The following is a 20502-nucleotide window of genomic DNA, read 5'->3' as shown; positions in this document are numbered from 1 at the left end:
TTAGCAGTAGAGGTCGACCGATTATGATTTTTCAACACCGGTTCCGATTATTGGAGAACCAAAAAAAAGCCGATACCGATTAATCAGACGTTTTTTTTGTTGTAATAATGACAATTACAACAATTCTGAATTAACACTTATTTTAACTTAATATAATACATCAATAAAATCAATTTAGCCTCAAATAAATGAAACATGTTCAATTTAGTTTAAATAATGCAAAAACAAAGTGTTGGAGAAGAACATAAAAGTGCAATATAATATGTGCCATGTAAGAAAGCTAACGTTTAAGTTCCTTGCTCAGAACATGGGAACCAATGAAAGCTGGTGGTTCCTTTTAACATGAGTCTTCAATATTCCCAGGTAAGAAGTTTTAGGTTGTAGTTATTATAGGACTATTTCCCTCTATACAATTTGTATTTCATTAACCTTTGACTATTGGATGTTTTTATAGGCACTTTAGTATTGCTGTAACAGTATAGCTTCCGTCCCTCTCCTTGCTTCAACCAGGAACACAACGACAACAGCCACCCTCGAAGCAGCGTTACCCATGCAGAGCAAGGGGAACAACCACTCCAAGTCTCAGAGCAAGTGATGTTTGAAACGCTATTAGCGCGCACCCCGCTAACTAGATAGCCATTTCACATTGGTTACACCAGCCTAATCTCAGGAGTTGACAGGCTTGAAGTCATAAACAGCGCAATGCTTGATGCACAACGAAGAGCTGCTGGCAAAACGCACAAGCCTGCTGCTGCCTACCACCGCTCAGTCAGATACTTGTATGCTTGTATGCAGATTATGTGCAAAGCAGGACACGCTAGATAAACTAGTAATATCATCAACCATGTGTAGTGATTATGATTGATTGTTTTTTATAAGATAAGTTTAATGCTAGCTAGCAACTTACCTTGGCTTACTGCATTCGCGTAAAAGGCAGTCTGCCAGCAGCATACCACCCTGCATACCACTGCTGGCTTGCTTCTGAAGCTAAGCAGAGTTGGTCCTGGTCAGTTCCTGGATGGGAGACCAGATGCTGCTGGAAGTGGTGTTGGAGGGGCAGTAGGAGGCCCTCTTTCCTCTGGTCTAAAAAATATCCCAATGTCCCAGGGCAGTGATTGGGGACACTGCCCTGTGTAGGGTGCCGTCTTTCAGATGGGATGTTAAACGGGTGTCCTGACTCAGAGGTCATTAAAGATCCCATGGCACTTATTGTAAGAGTAGACCCCCCAGGATGGACCTGGGTGGACCTGGGGGGTCTGGGAGTGGAGGTGGTTGCGGCCTGGGGGAGTCCTGGCTAAATTCCCAATCTGGCCCTCAAACCATCACGGTCACCTAATAATCCCCAGTTTACAATTGGCTCATTCATCCTCCTCCTCTCACCTGTAACTATTCCGCAGGTCATTGCTGCAAATGAGAACGTGTTCTCAGTCAACTTACCTGGTAAAATAACGGATAAATAAATAAAATAAAGTCTCCTTGTGGAGTGCAACGAGAGGCAGATGGTTATAGCGTTGGACCAGTTAACTGTAAGGTTGCAAGATTATATCCCCCGAGCTGACAAGGTGAAAATCTGTCGTTCTGCCCCTGAATGAGGCAGTTAACCCACTGTTCCTAGGCCGTCATTAAAAATAAGAATGTGTTCTTAACTGACTTGCCAAGTTAAATAAAGATTTTTTTAAAAAATTGAATAATAATTATCGGCCCAATCGGTGTCCAAAAATACCGATTTCCGATTGTTATGAAAACTTGAAATCGGCCCTAATTAATCGGCCATTCCGATTAATCGGTCGACCTCTAGTGAGCAGGACAGCCACTGCCAAGATAGAAACGTTGTTGCTGATGGGACACTTTTGGCTAAACTAATTTGTCAGCCGTGGCCAACACAGTGACATTGTTGAGAGAACCCTTTCAAGCTTCATTGTCTCCAACAATTCTCTCCCTTTTTAGGGTACAAAGACGGCTACACCTAATTCACCACAACTTGTGTACCAGCAGAACGGTAGGGCTTCGCTACCTCCTGGTGTGAAGGCTTTTGCTCTAGCCCAGCTGTAACATCGATACAGAATATTAACTAATCATGGTCTTCAAATTAGTTTTAATGATGCATGCAACAGATAAGTTGGAACAAATGGTCTTGCAGGACCCCTAATATACAATCTTCTCTCCAACCCACTACAGATACATTACATAGTACATTACAGCCTCTCTGTGACTCTGGTGAACCTCAGACACAGCAAATTTCCTGCCTCAGTAGATTTGTATGCTCTGGGAGGTTATTGTGGTCAGGAGTGATGGAGAGGAGGATTAGAGGATGACTGGGTTATATCTCTCTCTAGCTCTCAATCGCTCTTTCCTTTTACATCTCTGTCCTATCGTCCCTCAGTCCTATCTTTGCGTCTCCCCCAATCAATCTCTCTATCCCCCATTCTCTTCCTCTATACATAATTTGATAGAGATGCTCACAAATTCATATAAACTATCTGTAGATCATCTGCATTTGAGTGCATGTCTGCCTTTCTCTATAGAGCTATCTTACTGTTGCTACTAAATCTGTATCTATGAGCGTGCTTCTTTGTCTGTGTCCTTGGCAGTCCTCCACACTGGGAAGCGCTGGTTCATCATCTGCCCCGTGGCCGAGACGCCCACGCCAGACAGAGAGAGGACTTTATCAGACACCTCTACAACCAAGGGTGCACACACACACACACCCATCCATACACACACGTACACACAATCAAACGTACGTACACACACGCACACAGCAGAGTGGGTGAATAAAGCTGTGTATTAGTGTCTGTGTGTGTCTGAGCTAATGTGTGTGTTGTATGTGTGCGTAAGGGTCAGTTATGTAATGCAAGCGCTGCAGTGGCTGTGGTGAAAGGTAGGCTTTGCACTCCAACTGACAGAGCTCTGATTGGGGAAGACAAGTGATGATGCAACACACCAACAGGACATATATCTCCTTGACTCCAGTCTTTAACTCTCTTCTCACCTCTCTCCCCTACAGAGGCTCCTGTCACATCATTGTCTAGGTCCAGTTGCAGTACTACTCCGCCAGTGTCTGCCCCAACTCCTGTTCTTGCCCTGACCACCACACCCCCTACTCCAGGCCCCTCTGCACCTCAAAGCTCTGCCCAGTCTCAGGACACCAACGTAGGCAAGGCCAGAGTTCAGCAGCCCCAGGCCTCTGGAACCAAACCCTCCAGCACCCGTGCTACGACTGCTGCCATGGGCCGCCACGACTCTCTTTCAGGCAGCGAACCCTGCATCTCCATGGTAACAGACATCCCATGCTGCCCCATCGTCCCACCTGTGTCCCTGGATGTGAATGGGGCGGGACATAAAGGGGTGAGTGGCACTTCCTCATGTCTACCCAATCAGGAGGCCAGCCTTTCAGGAGACCCTCCCCTGGACTCCCACCAGCCAGTGGTCCTGCAGCAGCCCTATGCCATGCCAAGCATGGTGGGTGGAGGATGTGGAGCCAGAACACCATCACAGCCCCAGAGTCCTGCCCACCAGGCGTCCCAGCAGCAGGATGGACCTGGGGGGTCTGGGAGTGGAGGTGGTTGCGGCCTGGGGGAGTCTGATGGAGAGGGCCCGCCCAGGGTGGAGTTTGTGGACCGTACCATCAAGACTCTGGATGAGAAGCTGAGGAACCTGCTGTACCAGGAGTATGCCCAATCTACTCCCTCCAGCACCGCCTCCGACCTCCAGGGCTCCAACACAGAGGGGATCAGCTCTCCCCCTGTCTCTGACTGCCAGACCACCTCTGGGGGAGGGCTCTCCAGGAAGGGAGAGGTGCTGGTAAAGATGCACTGTGTGTCTGTGTCCGCCAGATATTCGGATTGGGGCAGCAGCAGCGTTTTATCTGATGGAGGGGTGTGTGTTTGTATGAATCCTTGGTGTAATATTGATTCAGCCATTGAATGTAATCACTGGCCTTTAGTGTGACTGAAACTGCATTTAGCAGAGGAAGTACAGCTCAGGGCTGCTAGCCAGATAGTCCATTATACTCTGCACCCCTGGCAGTTTGATCTCTGATGTGGGTTGAGTGGTGTGTGTGTGTGGGTGCTGATATGTTTAGACAAAGCAGGCGTCATAGAAGGATAATGGCTAGACTGATTCACAAGTTTTTTTTTCATTCAATATTTATTTCTCATTTTCAGCCTCAGATTCCTGAGCGTACTGATAGTTTGGGTACACTGAGTGACTCTGCAGGTAAATTACATCACAAACACAATTTTATATGCTATATTATGTATTGTGTAGTATTCATTTGTACTATTTAGGATAAACCCCCAAAGTGATTCCTACTTTTTAAAAGTTGACCTTGAATTGTATTTTGTTAAGGATTGTTGAACAGGAGAGACTTTGTGGGCAGTTCCAGTTCCTATGTCTCCAAGAGCCGCTTTCAGGTAACCATTTACTTTAATCCCTCTCACTTAAACAAATACAAACATTCTGAATACGAACTCTCTTCAATAAACTACATTTGACTTTGATTAAAGTGAACACGTTTTATGTAACTGTTTGTCCTCAAGATTTAGATCTATTAAATCAGTTAATTGAGAATTATTCAGTTTACTCCCTAGTTTTTTTTTATTAGATTCTATTTGATCACTATGTCCGCCAGATCATCCCCACTCCTCTGGACGTCATCCGTCGTTTAGAGAAGGGCAGAAGTCGCAGTTCCCCGGCTCCCTCTAGTGGTTCGGGGGGCTCTCGCGCCGCAGACGAGGGGGGCAGCCCACGAGACCAGGGGTGTATGGTCGTGGGTAGGTTCTCAGTGATTACCGCTGAAGAGGGTGCGGAAAACGCCCCCAAACCCCCCTGTAGTAACCGCTACTCAGCCCCCCCAGACTTGTACCAGGACACCACCGCCTCTAGCCCCAACGCCACCCCCAGCCTGCTCCCACGTGCCCACACTGCTGACGCTGCCACCAACCACTCCTTTCACTTCGACTCTGACTCGGGGGAGGAGGACACCAGCAGTTTAGCCCCTCCCCTTGCCCACCACAAGTCTCCGGCTCATGCCCTCCCGGAACACAGCGGAAGTGACCTCATGAAGAGGGCGGTGGCCTTCCTGCGCCGCACTGGCCGCAGCAGTGTGCAGAGTTCTGATTCGCCGAGCCGGCAATCCGTGGTAGCGAATGGCCACACCGTCCTGCCGCCTGGACCCGGCCATGTATCATACGTCAGCAGTGACAACGACTCTGAGTTTGAGGATGCGGACATGAGGAAGGAGCTGCAGAGGCTGAGGGAGAAGTATGTACACACATATGCATTCATAGTCGTACACACACAAAGGGTCTAATCAACCCATTAATATATAGCAAACTATTAACCATTGTAACCTTCATAGCCCTGGATAGGTGTGTATCCCATTAAACACTGCTAGTTAGTGAACTTTTAAAATTGTACGAGACAATATAAATGACAGTTCCTGTCCTGGTTAAAGAGAGAAATTGAATTTTCCCTTTCTCAATCTCTCTCTTTTTTCTCCTCAGACACATGAAGGAGATCTCTGAGCTGCAGGCGTTCCAGAGGAGTGAGATAGAGCGTCTGTATAAAGAGCTGGGGAAAGCCCTGCCGCCTGGTGTAGGCCTGTTGCACGCTGCTCCCCCTAGTGGCCGCAGACGCAAGGTCAGCAAACACAAGCTGAAGGCAGGCAAGCTGCTCAACCCCATGGTGCAGCAGCTGAAAAACAACCTGAATACCACCACCACCACCGGTGAGGGGAAATGTGTCAGAGTGGTGAGAAGAGGGTAGAGGGGTGTGTGGTGGATAGAGTGAAAGGTGGGGTGAGGAGGAAAAGAGTGACATGTCTCTGTGAGAGAGGGAGGGAATGGAAGAGAGAAAGGGGTTTGTGAGCTGTCCTGAGAAAGGGGAACTGAGAGAGGAAGATTGGGAGGATTGGAAATGTGGTAATAACAAGAAATGAATCACCAATTCACCCTAAAGCTGCTTCTGGCTTATCCAGTATTTCTCTCTGAAGGTGAGAGCGCACCGAGCTCGTCTGGCTCTCCAGCTAAGAGCTCCATTGTGTCTGACGGCTCGGCCCGCTCCAGTGGCAGTAGCAGTACCAGTGGCACTCGGCCCGGCAAGGCCCCAGAACCTGTCCAGACCCAGCAGCCCTGCTCTCTCAAGGGCTCGTTCTCTTCTGACAACATCTACGGTGGAGACATGGCCACACACGTAGGCCCAGGGCAAGGTACCTGCACGCACATGCATGCAGGACAAGTACACACAGTACACATCCACAGTGAGGAGTACCACACACATTTGGTGCTTAGTAAGCTTCAAACACACACATAGGATTCACGCAATATACCAAATGCAAATACAACCAAACAAGTGTCACTTACTCAAACACCCATTTGTACTGAGGAACAACCAACAACTCAGCTTAATCTGCTGTAGAATTCTAAACTCTCTAATATTCAAAGTTGTGTCTAAACCGGAGGTCTCATTAGTCTCATAAGGGGATGTGGAAACTGCCACATTGAAAAAAAAGTCATGATTGTCAGTCTATCGAAAGCTAATGTTTTTAGGCAAATGTATAAAAGGGTGTGCCCCTCATCACACATTCTTCTTCGAAAATACCGCCACGATACTGCATGACTTCTGAGGTGTCAATGGAAGCTGTCTTCAAGCACTGGTCACAGGTCAGTTTAACAGTCCTCATGGTGAAGGTCAGGATGAATAGTAACCTGATCTTAGACCAGTGCATAGTGATAACTTGTCCATTTAGTGAATGTGAGGGCTGTCTCCTGGTGCTGGTTTAGCCCATGTGACTGTACCCTATACTGGTGCTGCGGCTGTTAATGGTGGGGGGGTTCATCCCATGTCTCTGTGCACTTTTACAGAAGTATTTCTCTCTTTGTTTCTTCTCTTCTTCCCTCTTATATTAATTTTTACAGGCTGGACGGTATACCACCAAACGTCAGAGAGAGTGACCTATAAATCTAGTAGCAAACCACGTGCTAGATTCCTCAGTGGACCCGTGTCTCTGTCCATCTGTTTGTATTTGTTATTTTCTACTTTTCTCACTCATCTCATCCCTCTCTCTTCTCTTTATTTCACTTCTATCGACCAGACTGTTTTTTTTGTGTTTTAGATAGTGGATCCTCCCCTCCCCCTCCGTGTCCCCCAACACAAGCATATGTCAGCTATTTTGTATGTCCTCGTAGCTTTCTCCCCCTCAGCCCTAAGTTGTTCTGGGTTTAGACATCCCTCCATGCAAACGCTTTGTGCACTGCTTCTGGCTTTAAACAGACTCCAAAAGCATAGTGTATGTCATAAAGCTCGTCTTCTCCAAAGATTGGCTATGCTAGACCCGAAACCTGAGCGAGTGTGTTTGTCCGCCAAAGCTTTTGTATCCTATGTGTGTTTTAATTTACTCACTTCCTTAATTGTGAGGCGCTTCAGCTCAAGTCTACAACCCCTCTGTATACCAAGACTAAAGCCAGCTCTCCCCTGATAGCCCCGCCAGGTTCCATAGAGGCTTGCTGTGGTAGAGGAGGTGCCTCTTTCTCAGTCTCTCATGTTTGGACTGGGAGGACGTGCATGGTGCAGACAGGCGGGGGGGCAGGGCACTGTTGGAGACTGGCTCCTGCAAAAAGGCCGTATCATCAATACGATCTACTTCCGTCTACTCCTTCTCCTGCATGTCTTGATATGCGCTGACTGATGTGCTCAGGCTATAGTATCTCTGTGCTCTTCGGTTCAGATTTTTGGGGTTCCTTTATTATGTTTCACAGGTATTCTTGTACTTACTGGTAGTTGAACTGTTCTATGTTTAGAAATTAGCTTCAGGGATCTCGTTACTCTACTACTTACAGCATGGATCATTCACTAATTTGTGTGTCTACTCATTTAAAATGATTATATGCAAACAGTATAGTTTTACTTTCAACATTGCCATCCATTGTAACGTTTAACATACCATGTACAAACTGAAGTAAAAGGAGCCTGAAATATTGACAGTATTACTGAAACAATGACTTATTCCAAGTACGTTTTAAAGGAACGTTCTAGACATGAAAATAGGACATGACAGGGTTACTAGGACCAGGAAGGGTTACTAGGACTAGGAAGGTCTGAGTGACCTATGACAGTGTTGACATGCCCCACCTTACTGTGGTCTTCACCAAACCCCCTGTACTGGACTGTGCGCCAGCATACCCAGGGCCTAGGCTTCTCTTTGTTTTCTAGGCCTCATACATTTTCTTTTCTTTTGGAGTGACAGCACAATTTAAAAGAGTCTTTCCCCCACTCCCATGACTTCTCACTGATGTTATACCCCCTTCTCCTCCTCTCCTTTTTTCCTCTTGTCTCTCTCCCTAACTGATTTGATAGCTGTGTGTGGCTTTTCAGCAGCTTGTCCACAGACCTGCAGTGTGTCCCGGCCTAACTGTTTCTGTCTCTGTGCTGTTTTACCTTCTTATAGGGTCCACACTGAAACGACTATGTCTAGGCAAAGAGCGCAGTAGTAGTAACTATCTCATTTACTTTCTTCTTTCTCTGTCTACTTCGCTCTCTCTTTTTCTCTCTTTTGGCATGAGCAGCCTTGGTTAATATTCACGTGTTGAGTTTGGCAGTCTGAAAAAAACATGCCAGGTGTTGTTGGAAAGGTGTTGTTTGGGCTCTGTTGCACGAGGAGTGTCACCTTCATGAATTTATTTTATTCGTTTTTTTTGTTAGTGCATGGCGGTGTGTATAATAATGTGACGTGTGGTTGTTTGTATTAGCATTAATGGTTTCTGTTTGTCTTACTGTGGTGGTGGAAGGGGGTTGGTTGGGTGGGTTGTTGTGATTCAACCATGCTGTAATCCTTTGGCTGCTAGGTTTGAGAACCTACACATTTGCTGACCAGTTGAATGAGATCACATGTCAAATACACATTTTTGTCAGCTGATCTTTCTCCACTAAACAATTACCACTCAAAGTGACATTTTAAGGTCCACTTTTAGTTGACCTGTTTTATATTTGAATAAATATGCAGGCTCTATAGAGGCTGATGGTGGTTGAAGTGCCATAGATAACTGTGAAAGGCCTAACCACAGCCAATCGATTCCATCGGAAGGGTCTAACTGGGCAGAGTTTACAAATCTTTCTGTGTTCTAGGGTCTTCTCACGGCGCCAGTGCGACTCAGACGGCATCCAATCAGCAACAGCCAGCAGCTGTCCCCAATCCTTTGCCATCTCCTCAACCAATGACGGTGCTAGCTCAGGCCCAGACAAACAACAGCAACAACAAGAAACCAGGTACTTTCACGGACGACCTGCACAAGCTGGTAGATGATTGGACGAAGGAGACGCTGGCGGCCACACAGCCGCGGCCCTCTCTGAACCAGATAAAACAGCAGAGACGCATGCAGGACCTGGAGGGTCTAGCCGCGCCCCTGGGAGGAGCCACGCAGGAGGTAACTGGCACAGAGAAACACATCAAAAGTCTAAACACTATCACCAGTCTGAAACACTTTTGGGAGTTGCATCCCTTCTCGCTCTCTTTACCTGATCATGTGAAAATCAGTTGACAGAAGTCCGTGTAATGTTAAACATCCCCTCTGGTTCTTCCAGGTGAGATGTCCCATCCCTCCAAATAAGTTCCAGCTGCCTTTGTCGTGCCCGCTGACAGCTGCTTTAGGCCCAGCCATGCCCACTGCCCTGAGCTCCAACCCCTCTGCCATGCTCCAGCCCGGGTACATGGTACCAGCAGGCCCCTACGGAGGGGTGGTGCCCAGCCCCCTATACCCCCAGCAGTGGTCTGGTATGCCCAGCCCTGTGGGGATGATGGGGGTAGCGGGAGGGATTACCTACCCCACCATGGCCAACCCAGGGGTGCAGGCCTACCCCCTGACCCTGCACAGCCCTGAGAACGTCCCCAACACCAGGACTACCTAAAGTGACAACTAGCACCTCCCTGCACCCACTAAACCCCTATCTTACCCCATCGCCCCTGATGCTCAACAGACTGCCCCCAGATGTTCCTCTCTATCCCAGCACACTCACATCAGGACTGCCTGACTAACAAGTTTTAACTAATCCTGTGTTGCTATCCTAACTCCACTCTGTCCCCCCTGGTTCTCACTCCAGGGTTACAATTGTAACGAAATCAAACTCTTAAAAACTTTTAATAGAGTGATGGGCTGAAAAATAGAGTAAAGTAGGGCCCACACAATTAAATGCTCCAACAAATGGCTTATGGGTCATTCCACCTCAAAGCACAAGAAAGATGATTTCGACACCCACCATCTGATTGTGCTGAAATATTTTCTGTAGTTAGAAACCTGATATTAGCATTCCTGAAAATGTTTTTTGAGATATAATTTGATCCCTGAGAAATTAAGCAAATTGCACAAAAATGTGCCATTTTAAATGTATATGATTCATATAATCTTCAATAAAAATAGTATCTAACATCTGATTTGGGCCATAATTCTTCATGACAATTAGTAAGACAATAAAATGATCAAAAGCCACCCACGGACCCATGTGAATCTGGTGACAGCTTTTTCCCCTTTTCACAGAAATTAGCCTTTTGAAGTCTCTTGCATTATTTGAATTTTATATTGCTTTTTTTTACATTTAACCTTTACTTAACGAGGCAAGTCAGTTAAGAACAAAATCTTATTTACATTGACGGCCTACTGGGGAACAGTGGGTTAACTGCCTTGTTCAGACCGACAGATTTTTACCTTGTCAGCTCGGGGATCCTTTCGGTTACTGGCCCAAAGTCCTCCATTAAAGTAATTGTTAGTCCTTCTCTTAATCTGTGTCCAGGAAACAGCCCCCCTGTGTGTGGTTTATTCCGTTTAAAAAAACGCTTAAGATTAGGTCATTCCTGTTGAACAAGCAAACCATTAGGCTACAGCAGTTCTAATGGTTTCAAAATGTCATTCGAATGGTCTTTAATGGTGAAAGTCCTAAACATAGTGTTTTGTAATTGTATGGTGTTGGGTTGTAATGGTAAATGTCACTTATCACACTACATAGAGATGTTTTCTAAAGTTGAATTTTTTTAACATACAAGTGCAATGGTTTAATATTTTATTTTATTGGGATTGTCACATTTGCATCACCAGCCAATTTCTCAAGTTTTGGGCTTGTAGGAAAAGTCTTCATATTGCACCATAAGGACAGGCCTCTCAGGGGGCTGCCATTTGTTGGACTATTCAAGAAGAGTTATAGGTTGAAGCATTAGGTTTCTAAGAGAAGGACAAACTGAATTGCTTTCATGGAGGACTGGCTTGAAGCATGACCACACAATCTATTTTCATCATGAGCTGTTTTTGTTCTACCCAAAGTTGCAAAAGAAAATGTTGTGATCCATTTAATAAACACGAGAAACCAGCTAAATTAATAAAGGGTATGGCAGTAGCAGGAACAGCGGCATCTAGTGGGAAAATGCTGGTACTTTCACAATCTGTGGTAAGTAATACAAGCTACTTCAATGGCTAATTTCTCTGAACAGATTCACAAGGAATACATTACATGGGATGAAGAAGCAATAATCCAAACCGCAGCTCCATACTACTTGTCAGACATAGAGAACTGATACTGTATACTTGTTGTTGGGGTGAGATTGGGTCTGTGGGTGACCATGTTATTGGATTCCTCATGTCTTACTCAATGATAGATAGAAGTTTGGTCCAAATCGGATGTTGGGCACTATATGTATTGAATATTACGTGAATCCTATCCATTTTAAAGGGCTAATTTGAGTGCAATCAATTTCCTTAATTTCTCAGAGATCATTTTTTATTAACAAAATAGTGTTGCGGGTATGCTAATCTTATCAATTTCTAACTGTAGAAAGTATTTCAGAACAATCTGGGATGGTGGGTGTCATGGCTTGCTGAAATGACATGGAACGACTCTTATGTGTTGGAGCATCTGGTCCCTACTTGACTGTACTACTCACCCCCTCCAGTGTTTCTATATGCAGGATAATCCTGCTCCACTCTTCTCAGATTGTGGTTTGATGCTTTATTAAAGAGCAACACACGTGTAAATAGCCTGTGAGCTTGTAAATATCCAGTGTGCATGTCAATATACTTTATACAGCACCGGGAGTTTTCCTGTGTGTATGTATACGTGTGTACAGTATAAATGTTCTGTGTGTGTCTGAGTACCTACTGCTTTTAGCTTTGGTCTTGTCTAAACTCACAGCCATACTTTAGAATATCAGCGGTCACAAATGTGATGTTTTCACCAAATTCGTCATAAACGATAAGTAGTCATGTTTTCAGATTGATTTTTATCGTTTACTAATGTTTTGTCAACCTTAAAACACTACATTAGAAATCAAAATTCAATGGATTAAGATGGGGCAGGAGACCTGTATTTTCTGGAGTTCTCTGAAGGAGTGTAGTGCCTTGAACATTGATTTTTCTGTCCGCATTTTCTTTCCGCAACCAAGAGATTTTATTTCGCGGTGGCTTTGTGTCTTATTTTTTTCTTCTTCTTGGTTTACAATTGAATGCCCTTGTAGCACTGCACTATTAACACAGTATATGCTTTTATTCAAGTAATAAAATCATGTTTTTAATCTTTGTTTACTCCCCACCCCTGTGACATTTAGAACGCCATAGAGGTGAGATGTACAGTTGCCCTGTGGGAACAGACAGTACAATTTTTAAAAGTCAAAAATCACTCATTGGGCAGTGGGTAGTGTCCTAGGCATAGTTAGAATTCTTAGAATTAGCGTTCCCCAGTGGGTGGACCAATTTAATTTTCATTCTATATTTATAGAATGAGGGGAACCCGTAGTGTCCAGCTCAGAATGTAGCAGAGGCAGGTTTGCCGAGCAAGACTTAGTGCAATTTCACCTATCCACTTAGCTTTCGTAGCGGCCTTCCCACAAGCCTTACCCAGGAACCTGCAACAGGAGCTAGTTTCTTTTGTTGCCGTTTAGTTGAACCTAAGTTACAAATCACATTGAAAACGATAACAGCAGTTACAACTGCTAAATATTTTCTGTTGGTGCATGGTTCTCCTTTTATTAGGCACATTATGGGACTGCTTTAGTGCAATCACCAGTTATTATTTACTTGTCTAAATTATTGCCATTGTTTTATGTTTCTAAGCTTGATTTTGATGCTGCTAGTGTGTCTGAGGTGGATCCACTGTAAGTATGAAAGGGGAGTTGATGTGTGTTTTATCTGCACACATGATGATACAGTGGAGTCCCTCCAGTAATAAAACCTTTGTCAGAGGGTGAGTTGTTTTCTCAATGAGATTATGTTCATGTCAAGCAGTGTTATTATATTGCCTTGTTGAAATGAATAAATGATGTATCATTTCCCAGGTGGTTATTGATGATAGCCTTGCTTTTCTGTATTGTTTTGAGTGTTTGATTTCTCTGTTCAGAATGAAGCATGTAAACTCCAGATGGATACTTGATTTGCACAACATGCCCAGTGCTCTAACTATAGCCCATAATATCAGTTCCAACACACCTATACATAATGAGGTTAACCTTCCTGCCCCTTATCCTCCTGACCACTGAAGAGCATGTCTGTTATTTTCCATACAGCCGTGATTATCATTACTATACAGCCATTTAAAAATGTCACAGCCACCACCACACCAGTGAAAGGTTGCAGCACCCCAGTCCTGCCAAGCTGTGAATTGTACAGTTTTCCTGTCATTAATATATTTTGTTTAACTGTTTTGGGATTTCACGTCAGGGGATATTATTCCATCAATTCGGTTTGAATTGGACTTTTTATAGGATATAATGCAGAGTTGTCTGCTTTTGTGAAATACTTGCAGTAGTAAGAGATTTCTGTTCTCTGTTACTCGTTGTATCTGACATTACTGCTACACCTCCCTGTCTGTTACACTTAGTGAGCAGATTTGGAAATAACTCTGTTCGAATATTCACTGGGAGACAACATTCAGATCCATAGAAACTGATCGTATAGAGCAGATGTGGTTCTCTGAGGAATAGAGAATAATGCCTGTTCTGATCATTGCATTTCTATCAGTTCTGAGTAACATTGCCTCATTGAATATGCCTGTAATTGTGGAAGGCTTGCACTAAAGCTCTGTGTCGGATTGCTTCTGCCTGCTATGTATCACTAGATTACCTTACCAACCCAGTCAGCGCACTCATCACAGACTGTACATGTTTAAAGAGAAATAAACATTATTTTGTGCTTGATGTTGATGTCTCTCCTTTGTTCCTCAATAATCTAGATCTATTTAATATCTCTCATGCTATTTTTTTGTAAAGATGAAAGAATTAACCCATATTTCTGTACAGATGTGATCAATTATTGGGTTCCCTTCTTAACCTCCATTAACACTTTATTGGGGAAAGTGCACTATATTATGGACATTGCTTTTTTCCCCAGGTTTGTCCAACTGACACAACCCTTTCTCTCTGCATCGTGGAAACCGTTCCTGACGTTAAATATTTCAATTCCTAAATATCTTTCCTCCAGAAAAGTCTGATTTTTAAATGGTCCTCCAGTGAAAATTCAGCCCACCTCCACTTTTTGACAGCCTGACTTATTATGGTTTTAGGCGCCATGATAAAATTACAGTTATTACATTTGGCCTACATTACAACATTACTATTTTATAAGTGTCAAATTACCATAATGTATATATGATTGGCCATATTTTTATTTAATTAGGCAAGTCAGTTAAGAACAAAATGTACAATGACAGGCAAACCCAGACAACACTGGGCCAATTGTGCACCGCCCTATGAACTCCCAAACACGGCTGGTTATGATACAGCCTGGAATCAAACCAGGGTCTGTAGTGACACCTCTAGCACTGAGATGCAGTGCCTTAGACTGCTGCGCCACTCGGGAGCCTATAATAAACATATTTTCCAAAAGACATAGCCTATAGTGACCAAATCAAAATCACATTTTATTTGTCACATACACATGGTTAGCAGATGTTAATGTGAGTGTAGCGAAATGCGTGTGCTTCTAGTTCCGACAATGTAGTAATATCCAACGAGTAATCTAACCTAACAATGAAAATGAAAATGTATACTGAACAAAAAGCTGCTGAGTATTTCTGTTTGTGATAACGCCCTTTTGTTGTGAAAAACTCATTCTGATTTGCTGGGCCTGGCTTCCCAGTGGGTGGACCTGGCTCCTAAGTGGGTGGGCCTATACCCTCCCGCCCCACCCATGGCTGTGCCCCTGCCCAGTCATGTTAAATACATAGATTAGGGCCTAATTCATTTATTTAATTTTACTAATTTCCTTCAATGAAAGGAAATCAGTAAATTCTTTGAAATTGTTGCATGTTGCATTTATATTTTTGTTCAGTACCTATTTGACTGTAGCACTATGATATTTAATAAATAATGTCCCTTTGCCAGGCTAGACTGATCAAATAATAAATTTCAAAACTATCAGGCACGTGTGAACTGATCTATGATTTTTCATATTCAAATTTATGGCGCAAACCCTCCTTTTATGATTCACGTTTCCATATTGGCAGATTCGCAAATGACACAAATAAATACGAAAAAAAAAAAAAAATGATCTTAGACGTGTTAATAAAATGTAATATAGCCTATTTTATCCCCATGTTTTTCGTCTTTGGACATTCTTTAAAGTGCACATTTATCCAGATGTATATTAAAAGTTGCGAAACGGATCATTAGATTCGCCACATAGAAAAAGAACAACAAAAGGAAGCGAATTACCTTTTAATGGTGAAAATGTGACGCCACTTGACTAGGCGTCCATCGAGTTTCAAAATTGCATCTTCCTCAAACACAAAAGAATTGTACACATCGAAATTAGGCCCTTATTTCGACAAAAGCACCAAAGAACAAATACTATATTTGACGAAAGTGCCCACACGCGCCTATGGCGTACAGCAGTGGCTGCCGCTTTTGTTCGTTGGAGTTCCTGATTTAATACCATCACAATGAAATAACTAGGATATTGTGTTGTTTTTAAACCATTTACCCCACATTTCTCATGATCATATTGGGTTTTATAGGATTAATACATCGATCTGCAATCGTCCCATTTACCGAGCTGGAGTGAGACATTTTGCAGCACCCTAGCTTCCAGGAGCCCTGAGTAGTAAGTGTTTATTAATTCAAAGCTAGATTGGCTATGTATTCGTGGTGTCTACAGATAAATAGGCTTACATCCGTAAGGTATTTTATGAATTTTGTAAATTGTAATTATTTGTGCTTTGATTTTTGTTACAATTTGCTTTTCGAATCGTTTCAGATCCTTTAGCAAGATACGAAGACCCAGAATTCTGAGTGCCACCTTATCATAATGATTGTCTATTTATCCTTCCCTAGTAGTGAATGTAGAACTGTAGGTTTTTATTTAGTTACATGAATAGGTAGCGATCAGGTGACCACAGAGTGTTTAATTGTAGTGGCTGATCAGGGTGAGGTCTAAACATTGTGGAGGGAAACATTGTAGCAAGCTGAATGTGTCCCATAACTGGAGCTGTCTGTTACAATGCATCACCTCGAGTTGTTGTAACCTATACGATTGGTTACAATGTTTCTCAGGCTTCTATAGATACAAAAGTATCATTTTGCTGAAAACTCCCAACAATAGTTGCAAGCTAGCTGCTACACATTCCTTGGATCTTTGAGCAAGTGAATGGAACATGTCATGAGATTGCGCTATCCAAATCATGGGCTAAACAAACAAAAAGAGATTACGTTGATTACTTTGCCATAGTTGTATATGGAACCTCAGGTAAATATTTGTATTCCCATGAGAGTGGAGTCTATGTCCAGGTTTTTAGAAGTTTGCTTTTTGATTGATAGACAGCTTCTGGTTGAATCAACCTTGAAATGCATCTGTTATCTGTAATCCAACATTCCAAACGGCTGTCAAATCGAGCTGTCTAACTACCTTTCTTTTGTCTTCAGTTTAAGATTGAAATCTGTTTGATTTGAAAAGTAAGTGGTATGATGAGCAATATTGCAAGTAAAATGTCATTTGCAATAATTAAAACTAGCAAGAAAAATGGATGCAGCTGTGCCATGGTAAAGTTGACAGCTCTCCAGCCACGTGCCTGCTGTTGACGGCCTTGTTTCCTTGAAATCTGCAAGACAACATGGCATAGCTTTTAGGATTTCACAGGGCTGAAGGCAATGGACACATTCTGTATTGTTTCCAACATAGACTGATTACTTTATGGACATAATACTACCCACTGGCATGTCTGTGTTTCAATAATGTTGGAGTCAGAGATGGCAAAAAGAAATTGGTGCAAAATTTACATCAGGGTACATCATCTCCCCTCCTCTCTCCCTCTGTCTATCTGTCTCTGTGTGTCTCAGATGTAAGCTTGAACAGCTCCTGTCCCAGCAGTGGCCATCTGCACAATGGGGCTGGACTTTGATGTGAAGACTTTCTGCCACAACCTCCGGGCCACCAAGCCCCCTTACGAGTGCCCCGTGAAGACCTGTCGCAAGGTCTACAAGAGCTACAGCGGCATCGAGTACCACCTCTACCACTACGACCATGACAACCCAACGCCTGCGCAGGCCATGCCCCAGAAGAAGAGGAAGGGGCGCCCCCCTCGAGTGTCCCTGGTTGGGGACGGAGAGGGAGGGGTGGGAAAGGGAGGTGGGCTGGGGCTGGGCGGGCAGGGAGCGAACACCCCGGGGAGTCCTAACCGGTCTGAGCGCTCCCACTCCCCAGGCAGGGAGACGATGACCTATGCCCAGGCCCAGCGCATGGTGGAGCTGGAGATCCATGGACGCATCCACCGCATCAGCATCTTTGAGAACATTGACGTGGTGTCGGAGGACGACAGCGGGGCCGAAGACCCTCCATCCTTAGGTGGAGGGGGATGTGGGGGAGGGGCGTGTAATGGGGGAGAAAGCGGGGGAGGAGGGAGTGAGGCAGGTGGCAAGGGCAAGGACAGGCATGACACCCCTGCTGCTAACGCAGGGAAGGCCACATCTAAGTCTGGGAAGCACAAGAGTAAAGAGAAGAAGAAGGAGGTATCATCGCACCACCAAAGTGCTTCCTGTGGCCCGGTGGTCAAACTGCCTGAGGTGGTATACAGAGAGCTGGACCAAGAGAGGCCTGATGCACCCACAAGACATTCCTCCTACTACAGGTCAGTCACAGTACCACACGACACTCATCCTTCTACAGGTCAGTCACAGAACCACACGACACTCATCCTACTACAGGTCAGCCACAGTACCACATGACACTCATTCTACTACAGGTCAGTCGCAGTACCACATGACACTCATCCTACCTCAGGTCAGTCACAGTACCACACGACACTCATCCTTCTTCATGTCAGTCACAGTACCACACGACTCTCGTCCTTCTACAGGTCAGTCACAGTACCTCACGACACTCATCCTACGACAGGTCAGTCGCAGTACCGCACGACACTCATCCTGCTACAGGTCAGTCACAGTACTACACGACACTCATCCAATTACAGGTCAGTCACAGTACCACACGACACTCATCCTACTACTGGTCAGTTAGTCACAGTACCACATGACACTCATCCTACTACAGGTCAGTCACAGTAACACATGACACTCATCCTTCTACAGGTCAGTCACAGTACCACATGACACTCATCCTACTACTGGTCAGTTAGTCACAGTACCACATGACACTCATCCTACTACAGGTCAGTCACAGTAACACATGACACTCATCCTTCTACAGGTCATTCACAGTCCCACACGACACTCATCCTACTACAGGTCAGTCACAGTACCACACGACACTCATCCTTCTACTGGACAGTCAGTCACAGTACCACATGACACTCATCCTACTACAGGTCTGTCACAGTAACACATGACACTCATCCTTCTACAGGTCAGTCACAGTACCACATGACACTCATCCTACTCCAGGTCAGTCACAGTACCACACGACACTCATCCTACTACTGGTCAGTTAGTCACAGTACCACATGACACTCATCCTACTACAGGTCTGTCACAGTACCACACGACACTCATCCTTCTACAGGTCAGTCTGTCACAGTACCACACGACACTCATCCTTCTACAGGTCAGTCAGTCACAGTACCACACGACACTCATCCTACTACATGTCAGTCACAGTACCACACGACACTCATCCTACTACAGGTCAGTCACAGTACCACTCAATGCTCATCCTACTACTGGTCAGTCAGTCACAGTACCACATGACACTCATCCTACTACAGGTCAGTCACAGTACCACACGACACTCATCCTACTACTGGTCAGTTAGTCACAGTACCACATGACACTCATCCTACTACAGGTCAGTCACAGTACCACATGACACTCATCCTACTACAGGTCATTCACAGTCCCACACGACACTCATCCTACTACATGTCAGTCAGTCACAGTTCCACAGGACCTTCATCCTACTACAGGTCAGTCACACTACCACATGACACTCATCCTTCTACAGGTCAGTCACAGTACCACATGACACTCATCCTACTACTGGACGGTCAGTCACAGTACCACACGACACTCATCCTATTACAAGTCAGTCACAGTACCACACGACACTCATCCTACCACTGGTCAGTTAGTCACAGTACCACATGACACTCATCCTACTACAGGTCAGTCACAGTACCACACGACACTCATCCTACTACAGCTCAGTCACAGTACCACACAACGCTCATCCTACTACTGGTCAGTCAGTCACAGTACCACATGACACTCATCCTACTACAGGTCAGTCACAGTACCACATGACACTCATCCTACTACCAGTCAGTCACAGTACCACACGACACTCATCCTTCTACAGGTAAGTCACAGTACCACACGACACTCATCCTACTACTGGACAGTCAGTCACAGTACCACACGACACTCATCCTACTACAAGTCAGTCACAGTACCACACGACACTCATCCTCCTACAGGTCAGTCAGTCACAGTACCACATGACACTCATCCTACTACTGGTCAGCCAGTCACAGTACCACATGACACTCATCCTACTACAGGTCAGTCACAGTACCACACAACACTCATCCTTCTACAGGTCAGTCACAGTACCACACGACACTCATCCTGCTACTGGACAGTCAGTCATAGTACCACACGACACTCATCCTACTACAGCTCAGTCACAGTACCACACGACGCTCATCCTACTACTGGTCAGTCAGTCACAGTACCACATGACACTCATCCTACTACAGGTCAGTCACAGTAACACATGACACTCATCCTTCTACAGGTCATTCACAGTCCCACACGACACTCATCCTACTACAGGTCATTCGCAGTCCCACACGACACTCATCCTACTACAGGTCAGTCAGTCACAGTACCACACGACACTCATCCTACTACAGGTCAGTAACAGTACCACACGACACTCATCCTACTACATGTCAGTCAGTCACAGTTCCACACGACACTCATCCTACTACAGGTCAGTCACAGTACCACAAGACACACATCCTACTACAGGTCAGTCGCAGTACCACAAGACACTCATCCTAATACATGTCAGTCGCAGTACC

At 44.8% G+C, this 20502-nt stretch overlaps 2 protein-coding genes across 12 annotated transcripts in view; both read left to right on the top strand.

Annotated features, from left to right (window-relative positions):
* The window catches only part of LOC109907749 (serine/threonine-protein kinase WNK2), a 136400-nt gene extending 122230 nt beyond the window's left edge, over positions 1-14170 (top strand). For 5 of the 8 annotated variants that reach the window (XM_031793926.1, XM_031793931.1, XM_031793930.1 and 2 more), the window contains 12 exons: positions 1948-1999; positions 2592-2690; positions 3008-3879; positions 4167-4218; positions 4351-4415; positions 4634-5265; positions 5508-5731; positions 5996-6211; positions 6921-7019; positions 8450-8494; positions 9127-9425; positions 9583-14170. In XM_031793926.1, the coding sequence (XP_031649786.1) occupies positions 1948-1999; positions 2592-2690; positions 3008-3879; positions 4167-4218; positions 4351-4415; positions 4634-5265; positions 5508-5731; positions 5996-6211; positions 6921-7019; positions 8450-8494; positions 9127-9425; positions 9583-9906 (2979 nt within the window). In that variant the 3' untranslated portion in view covers positions 9907-14170. The remainder of the gene's footprint in view (positions 1-1947; positions 2000-2591; positions 2691-3007; positions 3880-4166; positions 4219-4350; positions 4416-4633; positions 5266-5507; positions 5732-5995; positions 6212-6920; positions 7020-8449; positions 8495-9126; positions 9426-9582) is intronic. The other 3 variants (XM_031793927.1, XM_031793928.1, XM_031793929.1) reach the window with 3 other exon arrangements.
* Positions 14171-15681: 1511 nt separating this feature from the next.
* Positions 15682-20502, top strand: part of LOC109907748 (peregrin-like) — a 38655-nt gene continuing 33834 nt past the window's right edge. For 2 of the 4 annotated variants that reach the window (XM_020505917.2, XM_020505916.2), the window contains exons 1-2: positions 15683-16073; positions 17306-18093. In XM_020505917.2, the coding sequence (XP_020361506.1) occupies positions 17351-18093 (743 nt within the window). In that variant the 5' untranslated portion in view covers positions 15683-16073; positions 17306-17350. Of the gene's footprint in view, positions 16074-16406; positions 16716-17305; positions 18094-20502 lie in introns of those variants that run through there. The other 2 variants (XM_031793923.1, XM_031793922.1) reach the window with 2 other exon arrangements.

Source organism: Oncorhynchus kisutch, linkage group LG17, assembly GCF_002021735.2.
Source record: "Oncorhynchus kisutch isolate 150728-3 linkage group LG17, Okis_V2, whole genome shotgun sequence".
Taxonomy (NCBI): Eukaryota; Metazoa; Chordata; class Actinopteri; order Salmoniformes; family Salmonidae; genus Oncorhynchus; species Oncorhynchus kisutch.
This window is presented reverse-complemented; position numbering and strand designations above follow the sequence as displayed.